Raw genomic sequence first — 22,326 nt, 5'->3', positions numbered from 1 at the left:
ATAGTTGAACAGTATTATGCAAGTAAGAAAAAGGTAAGCAAGTATGAAAAACAGGATGCTTTTCTGGTTACATTTTTAGCAAAAAAAAAAAACTGAAAAAAGAAAAAAAAAAAACCAACACTGCACCATTTTAAAACACACATGAGGCTGTTGGAGTAAAAATGGCTGCAGCACAAAATGTGAAATAAAAAACACGAACAGGCTGTATCTACAGGATAAGAAAGTAAGGTATGTCGAGCAAAGGTCAGATAAGACAGTTCTAAAACAGATTTCTACCTAAGAGAAGCCTGCGGGATGGACTCTGGATTAGCAGGTACTTGGACACCCTTCTCCCACTCTTGTTTCCACGAGTCTGCAAAGTGATAGTATTCATCCATACTGACATGTTGAGAATCTGGAATCTTCATGGCACTGATTAGGTCTTTCCGAAATACCTAATACACAAAGATATATGAAAGTCAGAATGTAAAATGCAGAATCAGATAAAATGCAGAATTGCAAAATAGAAATCATGTTTAAGAGAAGAATACCATCAGAACTTCCCTCTTATACACAGGACTTTTAAGGAGTGCTGGATTGTAGTGGGACCACCACTGGGACCCATACGTATATTTCGGCCATCGTTTAAATGCTACCCTATTCATAGTCAATGAGGCTTATCAGTGCCATAGATTTATAATGTGGTGGCAGTGAGCAGTATTCACTTCTAGCCTACTGAAATGAGGGCTTTATGAACTCTAGTTTTTGTAACCTGGGGTTAATCAGAGTGATTTATAAAATCGCATGCACAGTGCTGCTACAGTAATACGTACAGTAGAATGAAAATGTAATACAGTGGAACCTCGGTTTACAAGTAACTTGGTGTGCGAGTATTTCGCTATACGAGCAAATACTCACCGCACACACTTCCGGTTCCATACTTTCACCATGCTCTGACCCACTCTTGCAGTCCACACAAACACACACAAATGCATGCACACACATATTATGCTCACCTTACCTTCCGTTCCCTCGCCAGCCTCTTAGTTCTTGCAGTTCGCCGGTACAGGATGTGTATTGGGCAACCATCGTGATGATGGAGGAACTTCCGCTGTCAGCCGCTTCTCAAAGGCAGCGTGCTGACCAATCAGAGGCAAGCGGTTCATGCCTTTGGCGTCAGCACGCTGGCAGCGGAAGCTCCGGCATCGGTCACGATGGTTACCCGATACACAGCCTGTGCCTGCAGACTACAAGAACCAGGAGGCCAGCAATGGAATGGAAGGTAAGGTGAGCATAATATGTGTTTGTGTGTGTGTGGAATAGCACAATAGGGAACCAGGATGGGACATTGAACAAGTTGTGGAATGAATTGTCTCAGCTTGCATTATTTCCTATGGGAAATTTTGCTTTGCTAGACAAGTAACTTGGTTTAGAAGCACACTCCCAGAACGGATTGTTCTCGTACACCAAGGTTGCACTGTAGTTGCAATAGTTATGAAGAAATGCAATGTAATTTCAGCTAAGCTTAAAATGAAAAGCTTCCTTGACTCAATTTTTAAATCGGAAACAAGATGTCTAGAGATCTACTGAGACATAACAGCTGCTCCTGGCAAAAGTCCCAGAACTGGCAAGGCATTTACATCTAGCCTTGTCTGAAACTTGGAATGATGAACAACCCTGCAGTAGCAGATTATTCAGCGGGGCACCAAGTGTACCAGGTTTAGTAATTCAGAACTCTGCAAATACCTGCATAAAAGCTCTTCGAAAATCAAAATCACCCATCCACTTCACTGCAGTCACAACAGGCCATAGAGACATTTTTTGTAAGTTATAATATTGCCTACAGATGTGAAACTGTTAGCCATGTTCAGTCTGCAGTGTCAGGGGAATGCCATTAATGAGGCAATCCTCAGTAATATCGAGTTCATAGCATAAAATACGTCAGTCTATGATCATCTGAATTCTCCTCCTGTTTAGACCCTTCCCTCAAACTTGTGTGTTGACAAAGCAGTGTCTGAAAAAGGTGTAATCACTGCAGTCTTACAGCTATTGTGTGACCGGCACATGACATTTCTTCAGGATGAATGCAGCGTCACCGGCTGCGGACAGTCTTCAGGTATAGAGAGAGATCAGCGATGGAGAAAAAAGAAATTGAAAATGTTCAGAACTTTACAAAAATGGCTGAACTCTGGGTAATTCCTTCATCTACAGCTGTGGATTTCATATCAATGTGTGATTGGCAATTTTCTGAACCCCAAAACACTTTTGAGCAGCAGAGCACAGGGTTCATAAGACTAGTCAAATACCCAAATAGAAATATTTGTTTGGTGTTCCACTGCCTACGTGTCACTGTGCCTGGTAATGTTACTCTTCTTGAGCTCAAACCTATTCACTTAAATTTCCATTCTCTAAAGTAATGGCAGGATATGCGATCACTTTATGATGGGTGGGGCCGAGACTTCAGGGCCAACCACAGTTGCAGCCAATGAAAGTTTCAGCACTGGTTTAACACGATATTCCTTTTGCTGCACAGTGTTGACTGGGGTACTGCTGTGAACTGCACCATGGTCCCTTTAAATGCATATTAGTGTCTCCACAATAATATAGCACTGTGTCTCCTAGGATTACCCTGCACAGCAGTGCATAGAAAACACACACATAGTATTATGGCATGTAAGGCGGTTTGGTGGATTCCCAATGATCAGACCCCCAACAATCAAGAAGCGTTCGCATATCTTAACAATGTGTTATCACTTTAAGGAAAGAACAATACTCTTATAATGTTAGAGGCACCACAGCAATGGTTTATTTTGACTTTTTTTTTACATTTTATCCCCTTCTTGTAAGTAATATTGTCTTACATTTATCACCATATAGTAATTTTAGCCAAGTAATGTTCCCATCCTGATCCTCATTTTGTAGAAATGTGTCCCATACCGTTTCCCTTCTTGTAGGAATGTCCCCATCCTGTAGTTATTTGCCTGTCCTATTCCCCATCCTGTAGTATTGTACCATCCTTGTCCCCATCCTTGTCCATATTCTGTAGTAATCTGCCTATCTTGTAATGTGCCTATCCTTGTCCCCATCCTGTAGTAGTAACATGTCCTTCCTATTCTCCATCCTGTAGTAATTGCCCTTTCTATTCTCCATCCTGCAGTAATCATTCATGTGCCCCATCCTTGTCCCCATACTGTAATAATTTGCACTTCCTGTAGTAATGTGACCATCCTTGTCCCTATCCTTTAGTAATCTGCCCATCCTATTCTCCATCCTGCAGTAATGACTTCCTCCGCTAGCAATGTACCCCATACTTGTACCCATCTTGTAGTGATCTGCCCCTCCTGTGGTAATGTGCCCTATCCTCGTCCCCATCCTGTAGTAATGTGCCCTATCCTCATCCCCATCTTGTAGTAACATGCCCTATCCCCGTCCCCATCCTGTAGTAATGTGCCCTATTCTCGTCCCCATCCTGTGGTAATGTGCCCTATCCTCCTCCCCATCCTATAGTAATGTGCTCATCCTATTCACCATCCTGTAGTAATATCCCAATCCTTGTCCCCTTGTAGTAATGTTCCCTTTCTTAGTCCCCTTCTTGTAGCAATGTCCCATTCTGTAGTAACATGTGCTTCCTATTCTACATCCTGTAGTAATGTGCCCATTCTATTCTCCATCCTGTAGTAATCTGCGCTTCCTCTAATAATGTGCCCATCTTTGTCCCCATCCTGTAGTTATCTACCCATCTTATTCTCCTTCCTGTAGTAGACATCATCCTCTAGCAATGTGCCATATCCTTGTCCCGATCCTGTAGTAATGTGCCCTATCCTCATCCCCATACTGTAGTAAGGTGCCCTATTCTTGTCCCCATCCTGTGGTAATGTGCCCTATCCTTGTCCCCATCCTGTAGTAATGTGTCTATCCTATTCCCCATCCTGTAGTAATGTGCCCAACCTTATCTCCTTGTAGTAATGTCCCCTATCTTAGTCCCCTTCTTGTAGCAATGTCCCATCCGTATTAATGTCCCCTATTTTGCTGTTCCATACAAATTAAACAAGGATCACTTGTCTTCTGTTTCCTCAGAGTCCGCTTTTCTTTTAATTGTGGCCCGCAAGTACGTAGATCCATTGACAATCACGGCCCGATGCTGGGGACCGCCGCCGTTAGAACTTTATTTCAGTTAAAAATATTGGCGGACACACCTACTGGAGCTCCACAGTCTTTGATGCAGGTTATCAAGGAACTTCATGGGAAGCGCTGAACTCCATCGGAGCTATGAACTTTGCTGTCTAATATATTGGTGAATGAGGGAGAGTGTTTTTTATTTTTGTTTCTACATTTATACTGTATGTCTTTCAAGTTTCCATTAGTGGATTATGTCGTAATCCCTAGACTAATGTGCCCTATCCTTGTTCCCATCCTGTGGTAATGCGCCCTAATCTTGTCCTCATCCTGTAGTAATGTGCTCTATGCTTGTCCCATCATGTGGTAATGTGCCAATCCTCGTCCCCATCCTGTACTAATGTGTCCATCCTATTCTCCTTCCTGTAGTAATCTGCCCTATCCTTGTCCCCATCCTGTAGTAATGCTCCCATTCATTTCCATCCTGTAGTCAAGTGCGCATCCTATTCCCCATAATGTAGTAATGTGCCCATCCTATCCCCATCCTGTATTAATGTGCCCATCATATTGTAATTTGCCCATCCTTGTCCCCTTGTAGTAATGTCCCCTTTCTTAGTCCCCTTCTTGTAGCAATGTCCCATCCTGTATTAATGTCCCCTATTGTGCTGTTCCATACAAATTAAAAAAGGATTCTTCTCACTTGTCCTCTGTTACCTCAGAGTCCGCTTTTCTGTTTCTTGCGGCACGCAGGCACTTAGACCCATTGACAATCACGGTCCAATGCTGGGGACCGCCGCCATTAGCGCTTTATTTCAGTTAAATATATTGGCAGAGACTCCTACTGATGCTCCATAGTCTTTGATGCAGGTAATCGAGGACCGTCGTGGGAGCGCTGGACTATGTCAGAGTTGAAAACTTTGCTCTCTAATAAACTGGTGAATGTGGGACAGTATTTTGTCTTTATTTCTCCATTTTTAGGTCTTTTGGGTTTCCATTAGTGTACTACGTTGGACTCCAGCAGACCTGTGCACGTGTTTTTTTTTTCCTTCTCACTTACTAAGTTAGTAATGGGGGTGTCTCACAACTTTCCATTACTAATGCTGGGAGGTTGCGCAATTATATGTATGTCTTCTGTCTGTCTATATCTATTATCTATCTCCATAGCTGTCATTGGTGTCCAAAAATGCTAGAAAACCACAGTTGTGAGTTGATGCCGCTGCATTTTTATTTTTTCCTGCCAAGAGATGCAGAAATGGAGTACAAATTTCTCCATCCAAATACTCATCGTGTGCACAATCTCCAAATGGGCTGTGGTTGACACTGTCTCTTACGAATATAGGAATACACAACATGTCTGTTAATAAGCTAAAATATATGATTCCGTCATGCAATATGGGAAACTTTATATCACCAATGATATAGGCTCTAGCTATAGCGCCACCATTAATGTCTATTTATACACAGGAAAATGTGGCAAAGCTCCCAAATGTGAACAGAGACGCTGGAGTGGTAACACAGGTTAATAAAAGCAGCAGGAGGCAAACCAATACTGTAGGAAGCCGGCGATCTGGGGCTCTGTGTCACTAAGGCATGCTCATGTGTAACAGCGATTAATAACATTGGATAATAACTTGCTTATATGTATAAATATGCTCAAACACAAAATCATCAAGAAGATATTGATCATTTTACTTCAACAGGACAAAATGTGAAGTTATTGAGTGGAAACTCACTATACATTGTGCATGTTGCCTTAATATATGTTTTACCTCACAAAATAAGACATCATGAAGTGAGATTTAGGCCGATTTCATACATCCATGTATCACAGTCAAAAACCACATCATCATGTACAGGAGCAGCTGCCAGTCTCCTGATTTGAATTCAACCGCCTCATATATGCCTATAGATCTGTCGAGTTCAGGCAAGAGAACCTGTGGCCAGGCTATTCATGGTGGTACGTACTCAGACCAGTTCCACACATCTGAGTAGTGAAATGGTGGCTGCTCTGTGAATTAAGGGGGAGGATCATCTGGGACATTAGGACTGGAGGCGCTTAGGCTACTTTCACACTACATTTTTTTTACATGCGTCATGAACTTTTTTTGCTGTAAAAGCGGATCCTGCATGTGTTATTTTGCAGGATCCTGTCACTTTAAGTTTATGGGCGGGCATTGGAGTCATGTGATCGGGAGTCAGTGGAACTGAACGTGATAGACTGGGAGCTGGCTTCGGAGGCTCGTAACCAAGGTAATCATCGGGTAACTTGCTTGGATACCCGACGTTTACGTTGGTTTACGAGCATCCGCAGGTGCTAGGAGCCGGGCTGCCTGCACACGTAACCAACGTAAACATCGGGTAACTAAGAGAAGTGTTTTGCTTGGTTACCTGATATTTATCTTGGTTACGAGTGTCCGCAGCTCTCAGGCAGGGGAGAGACAGAGGGGGAAGGAGAGACTGATCACGCAAGGCTGGTTTCTGGGCATGCTCAGTAGAGCAAGCAGGATCCTGTCTATCAGCATGCCAGCGTTCACATGCGTTTGCGTGCTGTTTAGTCAGGATTCAGCGATTTGCAGTATTTGGACGCAGCTCAAAACGCTACAAGTAGCGTTTTTGAAGAATATTAAAAAACTGCAAGTCGCTGGATCATCACTATAACGCACGCAAACGCAGGTGAACGCGAGTCCATTGCAAATGCATTGAAATGAAAACGCATTTGCACTGGATCCGTTTTTGCGTTAAAAAAACGTTCATGACGGATGTTAAAAAAACGTGGTGTGAAAGGAGCCTAAGACAGCGGATGCACAATCAAAGGGAAAATTATGGACCGTTATTGCACAATGCACACTGACTCCATAACAATATGGCGTTTTCTAGGCACTGTGTGGGACACTTGTATGCAAAACATTGTGCTATAAAGATCGGTGTAAAATTCTGAGTGTAGAAACATACCCGATATGTGGATAAGAAAGTGATGCACATTTATCAAACAGTTTAGTCATTAACCAAGTATTAAAAAGTTGCATGTTGTGGACTATTTTCAATTATTAAAGTTTTTATTGTTTTTAAAAAGTTGATGTGGTGGTATACAAGTGGGAATGTGCACAATTTTAATAAAGATTTATTAAGCTTTATGCCAGAAAAGGGTCAAAATTTTTCAAATATAAATTTTGTAAAATAAAAAAAAAAAATCATAAAACAAAAACAAACAAAATAAAAAACAAAAACTATATAATATATCTATCTATCTATCTATCTATATATATCTATATCACACACACACACACACACATTTAATTTATTAAATCGAGTGTTCTTATAAAAAAAATTATAGCAATTTATGCCACCAATCACTTTTTGTACACAGTTAACAAATCTGCTCCAGTACGTAGGACATATTCACTTACTGAAATACATGAGACTGTAAGACCCTGTCTGGACATTACCATGGCACACACTTAACTAAGCGGGTGGCATTTATCTTGGCACTGTGCAGCATAATTTATCCATGGCCCTTTGGCACTATAGCATATTTATACATCAATACACTGGAGATCAAAATTAGAGAACAATACACAATTTCCTAAATGTTCAGGTCATTGTGTAGTCTTGTGAGATTATATCCTAACATGAGTAAATTGAATTTATTCAAAAGCACAAACTTAAAATGTAAAAAAATGAATAAAAACACTGATCAATATTAGAGTAAAACTTTAAAATGCCTGCAAGTTATTGCTGTTAATCTGGCACCTGATGCTAATTTCCTTAATAATCTGACAAATCCTATCTAAGTGGCAGTCTAACTTTTCAGTTTGCACTGATCTTGCGACAATGGTGTGCCATTCCAAAGTGACTGAAACCCTCCAGCAGCAGGTTGTCCAGATGAAGGCCAAAGGGATGACCCTATCAGCCATAGCAAGAGAAGTTGGTTGTTCCAAGTCTGTGATTTTGAGAATATTGCATCTTTACAACATCACAAACTCTTTCAAGTCCCCCAAGAAGGCTGGTCACCCTCAAAGACAAATGCAAGAGAGGGCAGGATAATGTGGAAAATCTCAATGGGTAATCGTTTCAACACTGCACCTGGAATTGTTCACCAGTTCAGCACTGAACAGGGTAAGGATCCGTCTGGTCATACAGTGTCACAACGTTTAAGAGCATTTGGACTGAAAGCCCACTCTGCAGTGACCAAACCTCTCATTAGCAGAAAGAATCAAAAGGCTAAACTCACCTTTGGTGAGGAACATGTGTGGCAGAGAAGAAGTGATCCACAGTTCACTTTAGTGATGAAAGCAAGTTTAATTTACTCAGGTCTGATGGGAAAGATTGTGTTCATCACAAACTGGGAAAACATTGAACCCAATGTGTGTTAAGAAGTCAGTGAAAGGTAGTGGAGGAAGGGTCATGGTTTGGGGAATGTTTTCTGCAACAGGAGTTGGACCGCTCATATAGCTACATGGCAGAGTGAATGTGAAGCAGCACCATCAACAACACATGATTCCTTACTTGCGTTCATCACTCAATCAGCCAGCAATTTTGATGCAGGACAATGCCCCCTGTCACACAGAAAAACGGGAAAAGCAGTTCTTGAAACAGAAAACATTGAAACAATGAAATGGCCAGCCCAGAGTCCTGATCTAAACCCAATAGAAAACCTCTGGAAAATCCTTGCTAACAAAGTTATGGCCAAGAAACCCACAACCATGGCCGGCTTTAGGCATGTGCAACTTGTGCGGTCGCAAAGGGCGCCGACGGCCATGCATCACGGGGCGCAGCAGAGAGGTAAGAAGTTGTAAATTTTCTGGCTCTTCCGGTCCCAGCACAGCGTTTTTACTCTGCCGTCGGTTACTTACTTAACTTTATGTAGTGCCTGGCCAGCCGGGCCCACCACCTTCACCGAGCCCCAGTCACAGCTGCAGCAGAGGGGCGCGGTGTCACTTCAGCCACTACTGCAGTCTGCACATGACTAAGGTGCATGCGAAGTCCTTCCTTCTGCAGTGTGAAAAGAGCAGAGCAGAAAGGTGGCACGTCATCCCGCAGCCCAATGTGATGAGGTCATTACTCTGCACCTCATCACAGTGCTGCGGGCAACGCGGCAGGGAGAGGTAGGTGCTCCATGAGCTGAAGATTGCCGGGGGTGGTGGGGGGCCCGCTGACTACAGCCGCGGGGGGGCGCGCTGACTACAGATGCAGGGGCGCACTGACTACAGACGCAGGGGGCGGGAGGCCGCTGACTACAGCCGCGGGGGGTGGGGGAGCAGCTGACTACAGCCGCAGGGGTTGTGGGGGCGCCGACTACAACCGCGGGTGGTGGGGGGCGCTGACTCCAGCCGCGGGGTGCGGAGCGGTGCTGACTCCAGCCGCGGGTGGTGGGGGGGCCGCTGTTCCAGCCCCGGGTTGTGGGGGCGCCCGCTGACTGCAGCCCCTGCCTTGCCTTAGCTGGATGTGTGGAGGGCACACATCCAGCTGAAATGCATCGCTGCTCAGAGAGGACGCTGCAGGATGTGGGAGCCGGGGAGGGTGAGTAAAATGTTTGTTTTTTTTCTTTTTGCAGTAGACAAATATACGAGGAGAGACCCAGGAAAGGCACATATACACAAGAAGGTGGAGATATATACCAGGAAGGGGACAAAAACAAGGATGGGGACATATATACCAGAATGTGCCCAGGAGGGGAATATATATATATATATTTATTTATTTATTTATATTTGCTGGGAAGGGACAAATAAACCAGGATGGGAACATACAGTTAGGTCCAGAAATATTTGGACAGTGACACAATTTTCGCGAGTTGGGCTCTGCATGCCACCACATTGGATTTGAAATGAAACCTCTACAACAGAATTCAAGTGCAGATTGTAACGTTTAATTTGAAGGTTTGAACAAAAATATCTGATAGAAATTGTAGGAATTGTACACATTTCTTTACAAACACTCCACATTTTAGGAGGTCAAAAGTAATTGGACAAATAAACCAAACCCAAACAAAATATTTTTATTTTCAATATTTTGTTGCGAATCCTTTGGAGGCAATCACTGCCTTAAGTCTGGAACCCATGGACATCACCAAACGCTGGGTTTCCTCCTTCTTAATGCTTTGCCAGGCCTTTACAGCCACAGCCTTCAGGTCTTGCTTGTTTGTGGGTCTTTCCGTCTTAAGTCTGGATTTGAGCAAGTGAAATGCATGCTCAATTGGGTTAAGATCTGGTGATTGACTTGGCCATTGCACAATGTTCCACTTTTTTGCACTCATGAACTCCTGGGTAGCTTTGGCTGTATGCTTGGGGTCATTGTCCATCTGTACTATGAAGCGCCGTCCGATCAACTTTGCGGCATTTGGCTGAATCTGGGCTGAAAGTATATCCCGGTACACTTCAGAATTCATCCGGCTACTCTTGTCTGCTGTTATGTCATCAATAAACACAAGTGACCCAGTGCCATTGAAAGCCATGCATGCCCATGCCATCACGTTGCCTCCACCATGTTTTACAGAGGATGTGGTATGCCTTGGATCATGTGCCGTTCCCTTTCTTCTTCAAACTTTTTTCTTCCCATCATTCTGGTACAGGTTGATCTTTGTCTCATCTGTCCATAGAATACTTTTCCAGAACTGAGCTGGCTTCATGAGGTGTTTTTCAGCAAATTTAACTCTGGCCTGTCTATTTTTGGAATTGATGAATGGTTTGCATCTAGATGTGAACCCTTTGTATTTACTTTCATGGAGTCTTCTCTTTACTGTTGACTTAGAGACAGATACACCTACTTCACTGAGAGTGTTCTGGACTTCAGTTGATGTTGTGAATGGGTTCTTCTTCACCAAAGAAAGTATGCGGCGATCATCCACCACTGTTGTCATCCGTGGACGCCCAGGCCTTTTTGAGTTCCCAAGCTCACCAGTCAATTCCTTTTTTCTCAGAATGTACCCGACTGTTGATTTTGCTACTCCAAGCATGTCTGCTATCTCTCTGATGGATTTTTTCTTTTTTTTCAGCCTCAGGATGTTCTGCTTCACCTTAATTGAGAGTTCCTTAGACCGCATGTTGTCTGGTCACAGCAACAGCTTCCAAATGCAAAACCACACACCTGTAATCAACCCCAGACCTTTTAACTACTTCATTGATTACAGGTTAACGAGGGAGACGCCTTCAGAGTTAATTGCAGCCCTTAGAGTCACTTGTCCAATTACTTTTGGTCCCTTGAAAAAGAGGAGGCTATGCATTACAGAGCTATGATTCCTAAACCCTTTCTCCGATTTGGATGTGAAAACTCTCATATTGCAGCTGGGAGTGTGCACTTTCAGACCATATTATATATATATATATATATATATATATATATATATATATATATATATATATATATATATATATATATATATATATATATATATATATATATATATAATTGTATTTCTGAACATGTTTTTGTAAACAGCTAAAATAACAAAACTTGTGTCACTGTCCAAATATTTCTGGACCTAACTGTATATACCAGGAGGAGGATATATACCAAGAAGGGGACAGAAACAAGGATGGGGACATATATACCAGAATGTGCCCAGGAGTGGGATATACATACCAGGAGGTGCCCAGGACTGGACATATAGACCAGGATAAGGACAAATAAACCAGGATGGGTACATGCATACCAGGAAGGGCCCAGGATGCAGGCATATATACCAGGACTTGGACATATATACCAGGAGGATATTATAAAGAGAGACAATGTGTGTGGGGGGATAGTATACAGAGGGGTAGTGTGTGTGGGGTGATATACAGAGGAGCATTGATTGTGTGTGTATGTGTATATATATATTATATATATATATATATATATATTATATATTATATATATAAAAGAGGGGCAGCTTGTGTGGGGGATAGTGTACAAAGGGGCAGCGTACGAGGGATATTACACAGAGGGTCATTGTGTGTGTGTATATTATACAGAGATGCAGTGTGTGGGGGATATATAAAGGGGCAGTGTGTGTGTGTGTGTAGGATGCTACACAGAGGAGCAGTGTGTGGGATATTATACAAATGGGCAGTGTGTGTTGGTATTTACAGAGGAGCAGTGTATGTGTGGGGACATTATACAGAGGAGCAGTGTGTGGAAGAGATATTATATAGAGGAGCAGTGTGTGTGTGTGAGAGAGACAGCGAGATATCTTACAGAGGGGCAGTGTGTGGGGGAATATTACAAATAGGGGCAGTGTAGAGAGTATATTATAGAGAGAGGAGGTGTAGGGGGTGTATTATTAATTTTCTAAGGGAAATGCTTTATTTTCTGGAACAACTTCAAAAGGTTCTAACACTTTTGGCCATGAGAGTGTGTGTGTGTGTGTGTGTATGTGTATATATATATATATATATTATATATACACATACACTTTTTCCAAGAATGGTGGTGAGTGTGGAGGGCTTGAGGGGCGGAGTCGGGGGTGGGGTGTAATATCCAGGGATACGGCATAAATGGTTGATATCAGAAGACCTCTTAAAAAAACGAGATCAGACGTGGTGACAGTGTGGATTTGAGGTGCAGATTCTCCAGTACAAATTTGTAATTTAGACCCTGTGCGCACTTACCGGATTTTGCCGCGGATTTTCTGCAGATTTTCTGCATGTTTCGCTGCAGAAAATGTTCATAACATCTCTGCAGTGAATCACCAGCAAAACCTATGGGGAAAAAAAAAAATCCTGTGCGCACTAGGCGGAATTTGACAGCTGCATGTTTTGCTCTGGGATTTCACTCCATTGACTGCCATGTAATCGTGAAATCCCTCATGGAATAATGCAGGCAGCAAATTCTGTGCGGTTCACTGTGTTTTCCTGCGTTATTCCCTGCGGTATTTCACGGTTTACCTGTGGTAATGTACATTGCTTGCCTGCGGTTTTGCAGGGAAGTGATGTCATGACAAGAACAGGAAGCTGAGCAGAGAGTAAACACACACATATCACAGACATAGAACACAGACATATATAACACACATAGAAAGCAAACGGAAATATAGAAAACAAAACACGTGGGCTCCGCTGTCTATTTACCGTCCAGCCAAGGTAAGCACACAGCGGCGGCCCGGTATTCTCAGGCTGGGGAGGGCGAGGGGCAGGGTTAATGTCCCCCGCCTCCCTCCCACCTCCCACTGCAGAGAATATCAGCCGCAGCTGCCCCGGGACTGTCGCATCCATTATGCGGCAGTACCGGAGTGTCCCTGGCTCTTCCTGCTGCCGTGATGCAGTGGCAGTCAGGGTAATACAAGGAGTTAATGGCGGCGGATCACCGCCATTAACTCCAGGCTTGATCATGGCAGCGTCTATGAGACAGCTGACATGATCAACCCGTAAGTAAAGTGAAAAAACACAGACACCGAAAAATCCTTGATTTTAAATAAAACACAAATAAGCCTCGTTGACCCTTTTATTAACCCCTCCCGAAACAAAGCTCCGACGTAATCCACAGCTCCGGCATAATCCACAGGTCCTGCGCTGCTTACATCCAGCCGTGACTGACACACAGTGCTGAATGAATGCAGCCTCGCAGCGAGACAGCAGAGGTACCGTATTTTTCGCTTTATAAGACGCACCTGATTATAAGACACACCCTTAAATTTGGTGAAGGAAAAGAGAATTTTTTTTTTAATGTTAAATGGGGTCGATCTTATAATGCCAGTGTCCCTCTAACAAATCATATAGGGTATATGTCCCTCATAGCCCCCCATCCTAAAATTAGCCCCCTTAATCTGGATATGGCCCCCTTATATTGAATATAGCCCCCTTGTGATGGCACACGTTCCCCTGTGCTGCCTATGGGCCTCTATGGATTGCATACATTCCCCTGTGCTGCCTATGGCCCCCTATGGATTGCATACATTCCCCTGTGCTGCCTATGGTCCCTTATGGATTGCACACGTTCCCCTGTGCTGCCTATGGCCCCCTATGGATTGCATACATTCCCCTGAGCTGCCTATGGTCCCCTATGGATTGCACATGTTCCCCTGTGCTGCCTATGGCCCCCTATGGGTTGCATACATTCCCCTGTGCTGCCTATGGTCCCCTATGGATTGCACACGTTCCCCTGTGCTGCCTATGGCCCCCTATGGATTGCATACATTCCCCTGTGCTGCCTATGGTCCCCTATGGATTGCACACGTTCCCCTGTGTTAGATATCGCCCCCATGGTGCTGCCCATGGCCCCTATATATAGATCGCACAAGTCCCCCTGTGTTAGATATCGCCCCCAGGCTGCTGCCCATAGTAAAATAAAACACTCTTTCCTTACCTCCTCCAGCGTTTATCTCCCTGCTGTATCCCTCTGTGCTTCTGTTCCTTACTTCCTGGTTCTCAGTGCGGTCATGTGATCGGCACAGCAGACTGAGCTCTCTGCCTGCCTGATCACAGTGGAAGCAGGGACACGAGGAGAAACGCTGGAGGGGGTAAGTAAAGCTTTTTTATTTTAGAATGAGCAGCAGCCTGGGGGCCAAATCTAACACAGCGGGGGGCATGTGCCATCACAGGGGGGCGCAGGGACAAATAAGCACCGCTCCCCCAGCCCATCACTGCGTGCGATTTCAGCACCATTGGAGATGGACAACGGCTGTGCATATTATATGAGCGGGAGCAGGAGATCAAAGGCTGCAGCCCGCATTTCACCTGCCCCCAGCACAGCGCTCCCACCTCCCCTGGACCCTGCAGTGTGCATAATATTATATATATATATATATAATTATATACACACACACACACATACATATATATGTGGAGTACGTTACTTATGGTATTGACTGAAACCAATGTCCCCACTGCCATGAGATCTTCCCGGAGCTCCTTCCTTGTTGTCCTTGGGTTAGCCTTGACTCTTCGGACAAGCCTGGCCTCGGCACGGGTGGAAACTTTCAAAGACTGTCCAGGCCGTGGAAGGCTAACAGTAGTTCCATAAGCCTTCCACTTCCGGATGATGCTCCCAACAGTGGAGACAGGTAGGCCCAACTCCTTGGAAAGGGTTTTGTACCCCTTGCCAGCCTTGTGACCCTCCACGATCTTGTCTCTGATGGCCTTGGAATGCTCCTTTGTCTTTCCCATGTTGACCAAGTATGAGTACTGTTCACAAGTTTGGGGAGGGTCTTAATTAGTCAGAAAAGGCTGGAAAAAGAAATAATTAATCCAAACATGTGAAGCTCATTGTTCTTTGTGCCTGAAATACTTCTTAATACTTTAAGGGAACCAAACAGAATTCTGGTGGTTTGAGGGGTTGAATAATAAATGACCCTCTGAATAAACTTTTCACAATTTAAAAAAAAAAAAAAATAAAAAAAAGAAATAACATTCTTTTTTGCTGCAGTGCATTTCACACTTCCAGGCTGATCTACAGTCCAAGTTAATTCCGAATGTGTAAACCTGCTAAATCTGCAGGGGGTTGAATACTACTTGTGGGCACTGTATACACACACACACACACATATAGTAAGTATGTATGTATGTATGTATGTATGTATGTATGTATGTATGTATGTATGTATGTATGTATGTATGTATATATATATGTATGTATGTATGTATGTATGTATGTATATATATATGTATGTATATATATATGCATATATGCATATATATATATATATATATATATATATATATATATATATATATATATATATATATATATATATATATATATATATATATATATATATATATATATATATATATATATATATATATATATATATGTGTGTGTGTATATATTATATATATATATATGTATGTGTGTGTATATATTATATATACACACACACACACACACACACACACACACACACACACACACACATATATACACATATATACATACACCCACACCCCCCCGTTTATTCGGTTTATAAGACGCACGCCCTACTTTCCCCCAAAATTTGGGGGAACAAAAGTGCGTCTTATAAAGCGAAAAATACGGTAATTACTGGGCATTTCCCACGGCCGGTAATGTGAACTCACTACTGACCGTGAGAAATGCAGCGATCTGTCCTCTGTCTATCCCTCTATCTGTCTCTATCTATCTATCTCAGAAGGAAATGATTTTTTTTTTTTTTTCAATGTGCTTTATTGCATTGAATGCAATAAAGCACATGTACCAACCCGCACGAGGCAAAACCGCGAACATTACCGCGGTAAAACCGCAGCAAACCGCATGCGGTTTTCGGGTGTGGTTTTTTACCGCGGGTGCGGTAATCTTTCAGTGCCTGCGGAATTTTGAGAAAATTCCATTTTCCAGTGCGCACATAGCCTTATTGTACATTTGAAGAGATCAATTTTCTTAGGATATAAAAAAAGATGGCCTCCTGTCCTCGTTTGTTTCCTGGGAAACTGGGTAAAAAAAAAAATCAGTAGGGGGGGGCACCAAAGGGCAGTTTTGCACAGGGCGCCATTCAGGTTAAGGCCGGCCCTGCCCACAACAGTAAAATAACTGTAGAAGAGACTGGAATAAGAGTGGACCAAAACCACACCAGAGCAGTGTGAGAGACTAGGGATGCCCTGTGGCTGCAGATGCGCTGAGGTCATTAAAAGCAAAGGCCTGTACACTTCCTACTGATTGCTGACTGTTACGGTCAGTAAATTTAGTTAGAATCATTCTCTGTGCTAGAGTCATTGTTGTTCTCTAATTATGATCATCACGTTTTTGGCCAAATAAAGGTTTTACGTTGATAAACTTTGGATCTTTTGTAAAACACTGTTCTAGTCGCATAGTGTACCCCTTACAAAAAAAAAAATAATTTTAAATGTTGATCATGGTAGATTACATTATTTCTGTAAACAAGCAAGTGCCCATACATTGTTCTCTAATTTTGATCTTCAGTGTACGTACATCACAAAAGCAGGGCCAAGGTGGGAACATCACCTAACATTTTTGCTCACTTAGTCAGGATCAGGCAGTGTGATATGTGTTTCATACAGTCCTAACATACTGTGCAGTACAGTTAAACACACAAATACAGACAAAAGCAGAGACTTTGTGCAGCTACAATGGAGGAGATTAAGCAAAATATATCAAGCATGCACAACATTTATTGCATAATTTTAAGGGAATCTCACCAGGTTTTTCCCGATCTGAGAGCAGAATAATGTAGAGACAGAGACCCTGACTCCAGTGATGTGTCACTTACTGAGCTGTTTGCTGTCATTTTAATGAAGTCATTTTTTTTCTGCTGCAGATCTAGCAGTTATACAGAGCTCAGGAATATGCTGGATTACCTGGCAGCACTACAAGTAGTCCTGTAATGATAATCTACTGCAGATTAAACTGTGGTTTTATCAAAACTACAATAAGCAACCCAGTAAGTGACATCTCAGGGAATCAGGATCTCTGCCCCTACATTATGCTGCTCTTGGATTAGATTGCAAAAACCTGGTGATCGACTCCCTTTAAACAAAAAAAAAAAAAAAAAATACATTATGACAAATCTTAAATTATAAATCCTACAAGAATTTAAATTTCTGTATAAAATATATACAAATACAACCAGCGCTAGAATCCCCAATTATCTGTTGCTGCTGGATTGGGGCAAAACTCCTATTTGCATGGAAAAATAATTAAACAATAAGAAAAAACAAATACAAGTACTAGTGATCCATCCACGCAAACAGAATTCTACTTTGTGAAAAATGTATTGAAGAATTTATTAGAGAAAAATCAATATATTTTTTCCCTTTGGGAAAAAAATATATTGATTTTTTTCCATTGATATTGATTTTGGGTAATGGGAGTGTCCCTGTATTAATTGACCATTATTTGTGTTAATTATAGAGGTATATCAATGGTTTTCTACCATATAGGATAAAACTACACTGATAAATGATAGAATTAAAAAAAATCAGATGGTGCAAATTATAGATTAGAACAAAAGTATACAAATTAATTATAAAAAAACAACCGCGTTGCTTAAATATTAACTAATTCTGCTTAAAAACAATAAACTGGGATTATTGCACACTAGAGGTTGCCCCAGCCGGTGGCTAACCAGTTAAAAATGTTTAAAAATAAAAGTTCAAATAATAGTCCACCATAAATTGGAAGTAACTTCAGTAAAATGTCAGTTTCCTTTTTGCTCTTTAATTTAATGGCGCGCACGTTCTGATAGTCAAGTTAAAGGGATAAGGTGTATACAAACGCTTACCCTGGACAATGCACTGAATTCTGTGTCCCTGCTGCTGTTCTCCTGTATGCCCCACACTCTACAGTGTAAAGATCTCCAGAATCTCACCGGAGTGTTCCTGGGGTGAAAAGGAATTGAAACAAGTAGCTCTCCGGTGTTGAATTATACACAGGGAATCTGCCGCTTCACACCGCTTGAGGATTCCTTGAGGAAGGGGACTGATATAGTCCCCGAAACGTGCGTCGGAGATTAGCCTATGCTTTATTCCTTAAGACATTTGCCTATTTGATGCATCTACGAATGATTAATTCAGCAAAAACAATCTAGCAGTCACTCTGCCGAAATTCATCCACGCCCTAGGTGGTAACAGAATTTATCAAAATCCTGCTTCAGGAGGATGAACCTCAATTATTAACCTGTGAACAAGTACTTCAGTCAGCAGCCAGGATCCAGGGCGTGAACGGAAATTTCAAACCGGAGATCAAGCGGTGTGAGGCAGCAGATTCCCTGTGTATAATTCAACACTGGAGAGCTGCTTGTTTCAATTCCTTTTCACCCCAGGAACACTCTGGTGAGATTCCGGAGATCTTCACAGCGTAGAGTGTGGGGCATACGGGATAACAGCAGCAGGGACACTGAATTCAGTGCATTGTCCAGGGTAAGCATTTGTATACACCTTAGGCTAGGTTCATATTTCCGTTGTTTTAAATCCATCAGCGACGGATCCGTTGTTTTTTAGATGTCAACTGACGCAACGGATGTGTTTTTGACAGGATTTCTTTCACAGGAATCCTGTGAAAAAACTGATCCGTCGCGTCAGTTACATCCGCTGTGCGTCCGTTTTTTGACGGATCCGTCATGATCGTTTGTGTTTGGGACAGCCCAGTGGGTGTGCCAAACATGCTGGGCATGCTCAGGAGAGCATGACGGAATCCAGCGCTGGATTCCGTCGTAAGACGGATTACGACGGAATGCAGCACCATAGACAAACATTACAAGCTTTACGGATTGCGATGGATTCCTGCGCGGTGCGTTAATTTTGACGGCCCAAAAAACGTTACATTCTGCGTTGTTTCCGCCCAGCGGATTAGTCCAATAACGACTGACCGCCGCGCAGCGGATGCAACGCGAGGTCATCAGTCGCAATCCGCCACAAATACAAGTCTATGGGAAACAACGGCATCCGCCAAACGGATTCCATTGTTTACCAGAGCCGCCATTATGACTGATACAATTTGGCGGAAATGTGAACCTAGCCTTATCCATTTAACTTGACTATCAGAACGTGCGCTCCATTAAATTAAGGAGCAAAAAGGAAAGTGACATTTTACTGAAGTTACTTCCAATTTATGGTGGACTATTATTTGAAATTTGATTTTTAACTGGTTAGCCACCGGCCGGGGCAACCTCTAGTGTGCAATAATCCCAGTTTATTGCTTTTAAGTATAGTTATTTAATATTTAAGCAACGCGGTTGTTTTTTTTATAATTAATTTGTATACTTATGTACTAATCTATAAATCGGCACCATCTCTGGTTTTTTAATCCTATCATGTATCAGTGCAGTTTTATCCAATATGGTAGAAAACCATTTATATGCCTCTATAATAAATTCTTGAATACATTTTTTCCAAAGTATAATTCTGTTTGAGCGGATGGATCACTAGTACTTGTATTAGTCTTTTCTTATTGTTTAATCCTACAAGAAGTGTACTGAAAATGATCAGCATTTCAAAAAAAAAAAAAAAAAAAAAAAAAAGAAAAAACAAAAACAAAACAGCGAGTATAAAGCTTACAACAAAACAAGCAGTAAAGTGCTTGCAATTCACACCATCCCCCCTCTTCCTAAATTCATGCAACCAATGAGAACACTATTAATCAACAATTGTCTGAAAATACCTCTGCAGACTTCTTTTCATCCTCTGTTGCGTTTTTTGCCTTATTACCGTACTGAAAAAAGGAAGAAAAGGACGTGGAAGGACCTGCAAATAAAACCAGACTACATTACTGGTGATGTACTACAAGGTGCACACTGAAATTGAAAATGCTCAAACTAGTAACAATACATTCTATAGGGAATAGAACCATATTGTGCCAATGCTCAGTATGGCCAATGCTCGTGTGTGAGATTTACCAGGGTTTGTTACTTACTAAAATGTGGCCAAACAAAAATTCTTAAAAAGACCTTACAACAACTAAAGGGGTATTCCCATCTCAGAGAGCCTATCCTAATATGTAGTAGGTGTAATTATAATAGGTATTAGCAAATCCCTCCAATTAGACATATAGTATAGTTCCCCTGATTTAGTATGTCACTACCTCAAGTGCAGGGCATTGCAGGACCTTAGGTATCCATGATTACAACCACACAGTCACAGCTAGTTACCGTATTTTTTGGATTATAAGACGCACTTTTCCGACCAAAAATTTGGGAGGAAAATGAGGGGTGCGTCTTAAAATCCGAATACAGCTTACCGGGGTGCTGTTTGTACGGCGACCGGGTGCGTTGTGGCGGCTGGGTGCCCGTGGCTGCGTGCGTGCCGGCGGGCAGTCGGGTGCCTGTCGGTGCTGGCTGCCTCTCTGTACGTGCGTGCGGGCAGCCGGGTGCTAGTCGGTGCCGGCTACTTCTCTGTGCGTACGTGCGGGCGGGCAGCCGTGTGCCCATTGGTGCCGGCTGCCTCTGTGCGAGCGTGCGGCGGGCGGGCAGCCGGGTGCCTGTCGGTGCCGCCTGCCTCTCTGTGCGTACGTGTGGGGGCGGGCAGCCAGATGCCTGTCGGTGCCGCCTGCCTCTCTGTGCGGGCGGGCGGCCTGCTCGCTGTCACTCTGTGCGTGTGTGCTTCGGGCGGGCGGCTGTGCGGCAGGTTTCCAAGTGTCCACGGTCCCAGTTTCAAATGATGGCGACCGAAGTCAGCGCGTGCGCAAATGGAGCCCTTGGATGAGCGCTCCATCTGCGCATGCGCCGCTTTAGGCGCCATCATTTGAAGCGGGACCGTGGACACACTGAGACACTTACTTCATCGGCCTGTTTCACCTGTCACCCACCGCGGCTCCCACCACGGACCCGCCGCGGCTTCCACCACGGACACGGACGCTGCCGTGCCTGCCGCCACTGACCGCTGCTACCACCACGGACCTGCTGCGGCTGACGCTACTAACCCGCCGCGGCTGCCAGCACAACCTCTGCCTCCTGTGACCCCACTTCACCACCACTTCTGCCCCCCTCCGGTAAGACAACACCGGATTATAAGACAGACCCCATTTTTTTAGCTCTAAATTTGGGGTGCGTCTTATAATCCGGTGCGCCTTATAAAACGAAAAATACGGTAGTTGCTAGTGGTCATAACCATGGATATCTAAGGTCCTGCAATGTCCTGCACATGAGGTAAGCGACATAGTGAATCAGAAGAATTATAATACATTTCTAATTAGAAGTATTTGCTAATATTATTACTACTAATACAACATATTTGGATAGGATTTTGGAGATGGGAATACCCCTTTAACTAACATGTTGAGGTTCATGTCTCCAGTAAGATTTTAGCGCTATATAACAGAGGCATGGTTAAGCCAACTTAATATGCACAAATGTTCATCAGAACAAAACTTGTACATCATACGCTGCCAAACTTGGCATATGCCAACTACTTCCGCAAGAGAGTATCAGGAGAATATCCACTTACTAGCAATATAACTGGGGTATTGCACTTCACAACAGTTTTGCTAAATTATTTTTATCGTACATTACTAAAACAAACTACAATTTTGGTATTGATAAGCATACAAAGAATTCAGTATATACAGTCATATGAAAAAGTTTGGGCACCCCTATTAATGTTAACCTTTTTTCTTTATAACAATTTGGGTTTTTGCAACAGCTATTTCAGTTTCATATATCTAATAACTGATGGACTGAGTAATATTTCTGGATTGAAATGAGGTTTATTGTACTAACAGAAAATGTGCAATCCGCATTTAAACAAAATTTGACCGATGCAAAAATATGGGCACCTCAACATAAAATTGACATTAATATTTTGTAGATCCTCCTTTTGCAAAAATAACAGCCTCTAGTCGCTTCCTGTAGCT

General features: G+C 42.8%; 1 protein-coding gene across 1 annotated transcript in view; it reads right to left on the bottom strand.

Moving 5' to 3' along the window:
- JADE3 (jade family PHD finger 3) overlaps nt 1–22,326 on the bottom strand; it is a 115,096-nt gene that overhangs the window by 52,257 nt on the left and 40,513 nt on the right. Inside the window, exons 3-4 of the mRNA XM_075336630.1 lie at nt 20,140–20,222; nt 277–434 (exon numbers count right to left, since the gene is read on the bottom strand). Of these exons, the coding sequence (XP_075192745.1) occupies nt 277–434; nt 20,140–20,222 (241 nt within the window). The remainder of the gene's footprint in view (nt 1–276; nt 435–20,139; nt 20,223–22,326) is intronic.

This window comes from Anomaloglossus baeobatrachus, chromosome 2 (genome assembly GCF_048569485.1).
Source record: "Anomaloglossus baeobatrachus isolate aAnoBae1 chromosome 2, aAnoBae1.hap1, whole genome shotgun sequence".
In the NCBI taxonomy this organism is placed as follows: Eukaryota; Metazoa; Chordata; class Amphibia; order Anura; family Aromobatidae; genus Anomaloglossus; species Anomaloglossus baeobatrachus.
This window is presented reverse-complemented; position numbering and strand designations above follow the sequence as displayed.